The 9,391-nt window shown below is 35.5% G+C and overlaps 2 protein-coding genes and 1 long non-coding RNA gene across 3 annotated transcripts in view; all 3 read right to left on the bottom strand.

Moving 5' to 3' along the window:
• LOC107587765 (ribonuclease inhibitor-like) overlaps positions 1-1,999 on the bottom strand; it is a 3,647-nt gene extending 1,648 nt beyond the window's left edge. The window contains exons 1-2 of the mRNA XM_016275671.1: positions 1,983-1,999; positions 1,385-1,558 (exon numbers count right to left, since the gene is read on the bottom strand). Of these exons, the coding sequence (XP_016131157.1) occupies positions 1,385-1,558; positions 1,983-1,999 (191 nt within the window). The remainder of the gene's footprint in view (positions 1-1,384; positions 1,559-1,982) is intronic.
• Positions 2,000-2,123: 124 nt separating this feature from the next.
• On the bottom strand, positions 2,124-3,350 carry LOC107588169 (uncharacterized). The gene is made up of 3 exons (XR_001609548.1): positions 3,334-3,350; positions 2,398-2,571; positions 2,124-2,272 (listed from the first exon to the last, which is right to left on the bottom strand). It is a non-coding gene; the product is annotated as an uncharacterized lncRNA (long non-coding RNA).
• Positions 3,351-3,596: 246 nt separating this feature from the next.
• LOC107587756 (ribonuclease inhibitor-like) lies at positions 3,597-5,741 on the bottom strand. Its single transcript, XM_016275659.1, has 4 exons — positions 5,488-5,741; positions 5,185-5,358; positions 4,073-4,246; positions 3,597-3,774 (listed from the first exon to the last, which is right to left on the bottom strand). Exons 1-4 carry the CDS (start codon positions 5,574-5,576, stop codon positions 3,597-3,599), a joined length of 615 nt encoding a protein of 204 aa, XP_016131145.1. The 5' UTR covers positions 5,577-5,741.
• Between the last annotated feature and the right edge of the window lie 3,650 nt (positions 5,742-9,391).

Here is a 9,391-nt window from a genome sequence, read left to right as displayed (position 1 = left end):
CTCTCTCTCTCTCTCTGCCTCTCTCTCTCTCTCTCTCTCTCTCATTCAGCTCAGCTCCAAAAATGAACTGTTACAATTATACACTTATTTTCACATAGCTATGAGAAGCGTTAAACATGGGCGCGCGTGCAGTTGCTGTACTGTATTAAAGCTTTAATCAGGAGAAAACTGTATATTAAATGCTAACATAAGCAGTAGCATTTTCAAATAACAGCGTATCTAGAAGTATGAAACAACAACAAGCAAAAAACATAGGCCTACCCTTAAAAGCCGTGCTTGCACAGGTTCTGCACGATCCTCTTCAATAATATCATCTGCTTCTCAATCGGGCTCAAACTGATAAGCTATATTAACGATGCCTTGTTTACAATACAACCGGAGCACATGCCGCTGAGGTGAGGGGCGGGACGCTTAGATGCGCACTAGACGCACACTAGAGGCGGTTTAGCCAATCCCAACACACTGGGCTAGCTAACCAATCAGAGCCCATCGCCTATTTCTGAGGGAGGGGCTTCATAAAAGAAAGAAATGATCAGCGTGTTTCTCAGAGAAGGGACAGAGTGGTGTGGAATAAAGGTAAATTATGTGAAAAAATTTGTTTTTTTAAAAACTAAGCATTAACACATGTTAGACTGCACCCCATAAACACAATCAAGCCTAGAAAAAAAACACTGAACCACCCCTTTAAGGTAATGTGCCTCGAAATGTTTGTCTGCGCAAATAATTTCATTCCAGACTCCTTTGTGAATGTCATGTCATTATAGTGCTCAGCGATTTAACCATATTTGTGTGCGTACGTTATCTAAGTATTTTAATTGATTAGCAGCACGCTTGTGAGATTAGTTCATGCCGCTATCCGTTCGGTAGCTCTGAAACACTGTGCCGTTTCTTCCCACTTTCGTTTCATTTGGCTTCCCATATGTACGGCTGAACACCGGTTCTCTCACTTTGTCATGTTGCTTCTACCGGCTGTTTATTGCAGAGAGAAGTATACGCAACACCCTCTTCTGGAGACAGGAATATGCAGCTCATTTGCATTTAAAGTGAAGCACACCCAAACAGCTCTTAAAAAAAAATGGAAAAAAAAAACACCCCAAAAATGACATTTTCCAGCTGTTATAATAAATTATCTGTGGGGTATTTTGAGCTGAAACTTCACAGACACATTATGGGGACACCCAAGACCAATATAACATCTTGTAAAAAGGGGCATAAAATGTGTCCTTTAAAACTTAAACCACTTACCAGTATGCAACCTTATATGTGTAGAGTACTATATATAAAACCCACAAAACCAGCCAACACAAAACCAATAATTATTATCCAGAATTGTGAGTGATTATAAACTAAATAGTGTTTGGCTAAATAAATATTATTGTCTTACCTCAGTGTTTCTAGTTGGCAGTAATAATTCTCCAGCCCACCAGAGAGCATCTGTACTCCTGAATCTTCTACTTTATTTCCAGACAGATCCAGCTCTCTCAGGTGTGAGGGGTTTGATGTCAGAGCTGAAGCCAGAGCAGCACAACCTTCATCTGTGACACCACAATTCACCAACCTACAGAAAAACAAAGCACAGTCTACAATTGTTCAGTTCAAGACACAGACCTGCGATGCTGACCTCCTAGAATAACTTAAAATAAAAATCACAATTAAAATCTTACTTAAATGTTGCAAGTTTAGATAGATGACTCTCTGGTCCAGCAAAAAGAAGCTTGACTCCAGAATCTCCTAGTTTATTTTCAGACAGATCCAGCTCTCTCAAATTTGAGAAGTTTAATATCAGAGGAGAGGCCAGTGAAACACAATCTTCATCTGTGAGATCACAGTCATTCAATCTGGAGAGAGAAAAATTACACTTTTCCTTTGCTCAGCATGACAAACACATCCTTATATTTGTAGACAGTATTCCATAAGGACTAAGGATAAGCTTCCTTATTCCTTAGAGTTAAGAAGGAATATCCTGATCGAAGTGGGATTACAGTCTAACATTGTGCATGCTTAGGTGTCACAATCATAAAAAAAAAAAGTGTACTAAAACTAAAAAATATGTCTTTTGAGACCCAATTCAGTTGCAAGACTCAAACAATGATCTTACTTCAATGTCTCCAGTTTACAGTAAGGATTCTCCAGTGCATCGGAGAGTAGCTTTATTCCTAAATTTCCAAGTTTATTCCCAGACAGATCCAGGTTTCTAAAGTGTGTGGGGTTTGATCTCAGAGCTGATACCAGTGCAACACAGCCGTTATCTGTAATATCACAACTCACCAACCTGCAGAGAAAACAATAACACATTGTTCACTTTTTCACTGTTGTCTTTCACAGATTAAAGTTGCTTTACTCTAACTACAATACTGAATGTGACTAGCTTCTATTTGACACTCAAATTCATCTTACTTGAGTGTTCCAAGTTTACAGTAAGGGATCTCCAGTGCAGCAGAGAGCATCTGTACTCCAAAGTCTCCTACTTTATTTCCAGACAGATCCAGCTCTATCAGGTGTGAGGGGTTTGATCTCAGAGCTGAGGCAAGAGCTGCACAACCTTCCTCTGTGATACCACAATCTTTTAATCTAAAGAACAGCAACATGCCATCACTCCATTTAGGACACACAGCTAATTTCAGAAGATTTTGAAGAAACCACTCATTAGTATGTCACTATAGTTTATAAAACATATTGTAAGAATTTACCATACACTCTAAAAAATGCTGGGTTGAAAAGGGACAAACCCAGCTATTGGGTGGTTTTGACCCAGCGGTTGGGTTCAAACTTCAAAACAACCCAACCGCTGGGTCAAAACAACCCAATAGCTGGGTTTGTCCCTTTTTAACCCAGCACAGGGTTATACTTAACCCAGCATTTTTTAGAGTGTATCATTATTATAACTTAAAATTCGTGGTATTAATCAAATTATTTTAATAATTATTAAAATGTGTTAATTAAATAGGCCTACTACTACCACTAGGCTACTACTAATAAATCACTACTTTTTTATTTTATATCAACCATCTTTTTTCTTAATCATTTTATTGTTATGAATTTCCCCATCATTCACGTCAAAGACAACTGTTTTTGAGTGAGTCATTTAATCATTTAACCGATTCACTTTTATTTCGAGTCTTTCCGGTTGGGTTCAAACTTCAAAACACCCCAACCGCTGGGTCAAAACAACCCAATAGCTGGGTTTGTCCCTTTTTAACCCAGCACTGGGCTATATTTAACTCAGCATTTTTTAGAGTGTACAAGGACCACAATCTAGATATTATAAAAATAAAAAAATAAAATGTTGATGCTAGTATAGATTAATTTCATCACTCAAAGTGATGATCTTACTTCAATGTTTCCAGGTAAAATCCTACAATGTGATTTTCTGGATTTTTTTTTTTTTTCTCATTTTGTCTCTCATAGTTGAGGTATACCTATGATGAAAATTACAGGCCTCTCTCATCTTTTTAAGTGGGAGAACTTGCACAATTGGTGGCTGACTAAATACTTTTTCCCCCCACTGTATATATTATTATTATTATTTTTTTTTTTTTAGATTTTCTTGGATTTTTTTTTTTTCCATCTCAAGTTTGCAACTTCAGTTCATGATCTTACTTCAACGCTTCCAGTTTCAAGCAAGGTTTCCCCATTACAGCAAAGAGCAGCATTGTATGTAAATAACTTAAGCTATTCTCAGACAGATCCAGCTCTCTCAGGTGTGAGGAGTTTGATCCCAGAGCTGAAGCCAGTGCAGCACAACCTCCCTCTGTTAAACCACAACTCAACAACCTGCAGAGAAAAAAATAAAAATAAGAAACAGTACATGTTGCTACAGGGTCATAATCAAAAAATAGGCATCATGTTTATATATTGACATTAGAATGATATAGGGTTTCTCAAAGGTTGAACATTTTTGTTTAAATTATTACACGTGGCCCACCAAATGTTGAATATGTCATCACATCCTTGCTTTTTAGTTCAAGATATCATGGGCAGTGCAGGGGTGAGTTTCTGGGTTTAAGTCTTCAGTGATTTTGTTTGTTTGTTTTTCATTTTTTTGATACTCAAAATCTTTAAAAAATCTTACTTTAATTTCCCCAGTTTGCATGAAGGATTCTTCAGTCCAGCAGAGAGCATTATCATTTCTAAATCATTTAAGCTATTCTGTGACAGGTCCAGTTCTCTCAGGTGTGAGGTGTTTGATGCCAGAGCTGAAGCCAGAGCAGTACAACCTTCATTTGTTACACCACAACCAATCAACCTGCAGAGAGTAAAATTACATGTTCCTCATTGTCACTTCCATATCAGATAAAACAATAACCTTACACAACATTTTAGTATATGTTCCCATAGATGTAACTATATTCTTAACAACGGTCAGAAATCCCTTTACAAGATTAATGCATATTTCATTGTAGTGGTTAACCATTATATATCATCATTGTCCATTAGCTTTCCTGTTTTGTGCATTTTATTATTATAATTTTTTTTGATGGTGATGAGTTGTTTTTAACAATTTTTTTCTTTGTGGAAAAAAATACAGGATAATAAAATTGTAGAACTGAATCAAGTTGCTATATAAATCTGAATTTAAGTTAAAATATTTTTATTTCAGTACATAGAATAAATAAAAAATTTTTTTTTTTAAACAATTAAATATAAAAATTATTAGTGCTGGGCAATGATTAATCAAGTTGTTGTGCACATAATATATGTGTGTGCACTGTCTGTGTATATTTATTATGTATATGTAAACACACACACATGTATATATTTAAGAAAATTTTTATGTTTATATATTAAATATATTTATGTATAATATAAACGATATGAATATAAATACATACATGTAAATATTTTCAAAATATATGTGCTTTTATATATAGATAATAAATATACGCAGTATACACATTTTGGATGCGATTAATCGCGATTAATCGTTGCCCAGCACTAATAAAAATTTATTTCAGCAGTGTTGTGCATGTGTTATTTACTATCTTTAAATTAAAATGAGTGATATCACATCTGCTTTATATTTACAATATATCCGTCACCATGATCTCTAAAATATCAGCTAACAACAATTTCACTGTAGTTTGGCCACACAAACAAACAAATACATTTTATTATTTTTGAGAACCAGATTATTTGCAACAATAATTCAACGTATCACGGTTTTAAAGATTTTAGTGGTCTTACTTAAGTGTTCCAAGTTCAGACAAATTATTTGCGAGTCCAGCGGAAAGCAACATCACTCCTAAATCTTCTAGTTTATTTCCAGACAGATCAAGTTCTCTCAGATGTGAGAGGTTTGATGCCAGAGCAGAAGCTAGAGCACCACAACCTTCATATGTGATCCCACAATCATTTAACCTGCAAAACAAAAATATCACACGATTGAACCTTCAGGGACTGCAGTACAACCTGACATCTAGAACTGATAAAGTTGGCATTTCAAGGTCATTTGACTTCAAAAGACAGAGAGAGAACCTGATGATTTACCTCAATGTTTCCAGTTTACAACAAGGACTCGCCATTGCACCAGAGAGCAGATTTACTCCTGTGAATCCTAGATAACCCGTCAGATCCATTTGTGTCAGTTATGAAGGCTTTGAGAAATCACTGATAACACACCTCTCTGAAGGAAGTTCGACCCACTTGTCAAAAGTGACACTCTTGATTAAACACTCAAATGCATGGAACCAACAACAACAAGGTGTCAGTTATTATGTACCCTATTCATGAGTGCAATTACGCAGCTGTAAACCATTACTGATATAGCTAGTCTACATAGAATGATGCTTAGTGTAACAATGTCTTAAAACAGCCAATATTTAAAGTAAGTAAAATGTTTCAGCGATTTATATAAACGTAACCCTTTAAAGAGTCACGTTTAATTAAATTCATCTGTAACAAAAAACAGACGATCCTCTGAACTAAGTTTCGTTTTCGATTACTGTTCGTTTACAAGAGGCTGGTATCATTTTCCTCTTGCAAGTTGCCCCACATACCTCAGTTTGGTCTAAATAAAGATTACATGCATGCAGTGCATGCAGAAATACATACGTTTACAGGCAATTCCACAGGATAATGACACACGTAGTTGCCAGCTGTTGGGCAGGCTATATCACGAGTTACCCAATGCCAATATTGTGCTATTCACCTTGATTCCTGTAGGAGGCGTTGTTTTGTTCGTTCTAGAGTGCGGCAGAAGACAAGGATTTCCAAAATTCATATAACAAATTTACAACTATTGCTGTGCATCTGTCAAATCACACAGTTTATATTAATAAACAGAATGTTGATATAATGTCAAAATCATTTCACAATTCAAATAAATCAACGTGATTCATAATTTTAAACATTGCTGATTACATAATCTAACTAAATATTCTAAATAACTAAATAACTTTTTTTGTCTGTTGTGCAGGTATTGCTCACAGGGATTCTGTCTCTGAAGAGCTAAAGAACGAGGTGAGAGTGCTGGATTTGGACACTTTGACTATGAAAAGAAGGGGGGATTTTCAACATATTTTATGCATACCAAGTCTTTTCTATAGGTTTTATTCAGTGGACTACACTGCAATATGTTGTGCTTTCTCTTCAAATAATTTACTGTAAGTGGTTTTCCAAAAGATTTGTAAACAGTTCTCAGTCATTTGAAATTAAAGCAGAAATGTAAAAGATGTCAAAGTCACAATGTCGAAGAAAAAAATATACACATTTTAAATAAACTGTACAATCATAATACATTTAACAATAAACAACCATTTAATCATTAGCAGCCTTTTGTTCATTATAATTTAAATTCACTATACTTGCACTATGTCTAAAATAGTCTGAATGAATGGCAGATGAAAATGTAATTATTTATCTTTTTTTAATATAATACATTTTTAACAAAGAACTGTGTATATGTATACATATGTTTAAATCAGTTTTTATATTAATGTATTATTTAATGCAAATAATGTATTTAGTGCAATGAGTCACATGACTTAAAAAGTATATTTGTCTGAATTTAAGGAGGATTACTATGAGTCCTGTTCATGATCTGCTTTCTCTTTGAATTTATGTAACTTGAAAAAACCAAAGACACACACAATAACATTTAGATTAAATGAAAATATGGTTCAACTGCCAATAGAAAAGTAAAATAAACATTTATATTTAATTTAAAAGTTTGCATCTTTTACTTTTCTATCCATAGCAACATGTGGCAAGGGTGGATTCTCTGTGAGGATTGAAGACAGAGCCGCTAAACCCACATCTGTGATGTCACAATCATACAGCCTGCAGAGAGAACACATTTTCAGATCCACTCATCTTTTAGGAACTTTATTACCAGAGTGAAAGTACATAGATGGCTTGTTTGGGATTGAATGATCATCAGTTTGACTGTGATGTTGAGCAAGCAAAATGTGGTAAATATCCTCATACCTCAGTGTCTCCAGTTCACAGACAGGATTCTTCAATGCGACAGAAAGATGGTTCACTCCTGTGTTTGTAACTTTGTGGTCACACATATACAATATTTTTAAATGTGAGAGGTATGATGTCAAAGCTAAAGCCAGAGCTTCACAACCCTCGTCTGTGATGGCACAGTCAATCAGCCGAGAGAAGGAAAAAAAAAAGTAACACTTAATTTTCACAGAATGTCAGATATTTAAAACGGATTTTATTACCTTACAAATAGCATACTAATTTATATGAATATATATGTAAAAAACTGTATTCATTTTGTCTAAATCAAAAGAGTCCACACAGGATATGTCTTATGGATACAGTTAGGTCCATATATATTTGGACACAGGCACAATGTTTATTATTTTAGCGGCTGTAACATATTCAAGTTACAGTTATATAATGAATATGGGCTTAAAGTGCACACCCTGATCTTTAATTTGAGGATATTCACATCAAAATTGAAGGAAAGGTTAAGAAATTACAGCTCTTTTATATGTACCTCTCTCTTTTTCAAGGGACTATAAGTAATTGGACAACTGACTCAAAAGCAGTTTCATGGACAGATGTGGGCCATTCCTTTGTTATTTCTACATCAATTAGCAGGTAAAAGTTCTGGAGTTGATTCTAAGTGTGCCATTTGCATTTGAAAGCTGTTGCTGTGAACCCACATCATGCGGTCAAAGAAGCTCTCCATACAAGTGACGGTAAACAGACGATTGTTAGGCTTCAAAAACAAAACAAATCCATTAGAGAGATAGCAGGAACATTAGGAGTGGCCAAATCAACAGTTTGGTACATTCTGAGAAAAAAAGAACGCACAGGTGAGCTCAGCAACATAAAAAGGCCTCAAGTGAAGAACACTCTCCAAAAGGTGCACTGTATTACTGGTGATTACTGATGGCGTGACGACAGAAGCAGCTGGATGAATTCTGAAGTGTATAGGGATATACTGTCTGCCCAGATTCAGTCAAATGCAGCAAAGTTGATTGGAAAGTGCTTCATAGTACAAGTGGACAATGACCCAAAACATACTGCAAAAGCAACCCAGGAGTTTTTGAAGGTAAGAAAGATGAATAATCTGCAATCTCCTGATCTCAACCTGATTGAGCATGCATTTCACTTGCTGAAGACAAAACTAAAGGCAGAAGGACCCACACACAAACAACAACTGAGGTCAGCTGCAGTAAAGGCCTGGCAAAGCATCACAAAGGAGGAAACCCAGTCTCTGGGGATGTCCATGAGTTCCAAACTTAAGGCAATCATTGTCTGCAAAGGATTCTCAAAAAAATATTAAAAAATAACATTTTATTTATGATTATATTTATTTGTCCAATTACATTTGAGCCCCTGAAAATGGGGGGAATGTGTATAAAAATGGTTGTAATTTCTAAGCATTTTATTTAATATTTTTGATTAACCCCTTGAATTAAAGCTTAAAGTCTGCACCTTAATTTCATCTTGATTGTTTCATTTTAATTCTGGTGGCATACAGAGCCGAAATTATGAAAATTGTGTAATATATATATGGACCTAACTGTATGAATGACACGTAAAATGATAAAACTGTTTTCAGTTTTTATAACCAATTCTTACCATGTGTTTCCAGATCCCTACTATCACTACCACTCGCAAACCATGCGTCACACACTGTAGGCAGCGCAATCCTAACAACCTGCGCACTTTGCCTATGTCTACTAATACACTACTTTCTTTTTCTATTGGTCTCTGGAATTGCCAGTCTGCTGTAAACAAAGCAGATTTTATTACTTCTATTACAAGTCATTCAAGACTAAACCTCATGGCCCTGACAGAGACGTGGATCAAACCAGAGGACAATGCTACACCTGCAGCACTCTCCAATAATTTCTCTTTTCTCACTCCCCCCATCTGACTGGAAGAGGTGGAGGTACTGGTCTGCTTATCTCTAATGATTGGAAAT

The sequence above is a fragment of the Sinocyclocheilus grahami genome, unplaced genomic scaffold (genome assembly GCF_001515645.1).
Source record: "Sinocyclocheilus grahami isolate Dianchi unplaced genomic scaffold, SAMN03320097.WGS_v1.1 scaffold6.1, whole genome shotgun sequence".
NCBI classification, from domain to species: domain Eukaryota; kingdom Metazoa; phylum Chordata; class Actinopteri; order Cypriniformes; family Cyprinidae; genus Sinocyclocheilus; species Sinocyclocheilus grahami.
This window is presented reverse-complemented; position numbering and strand designations above follow the sequence as displayed.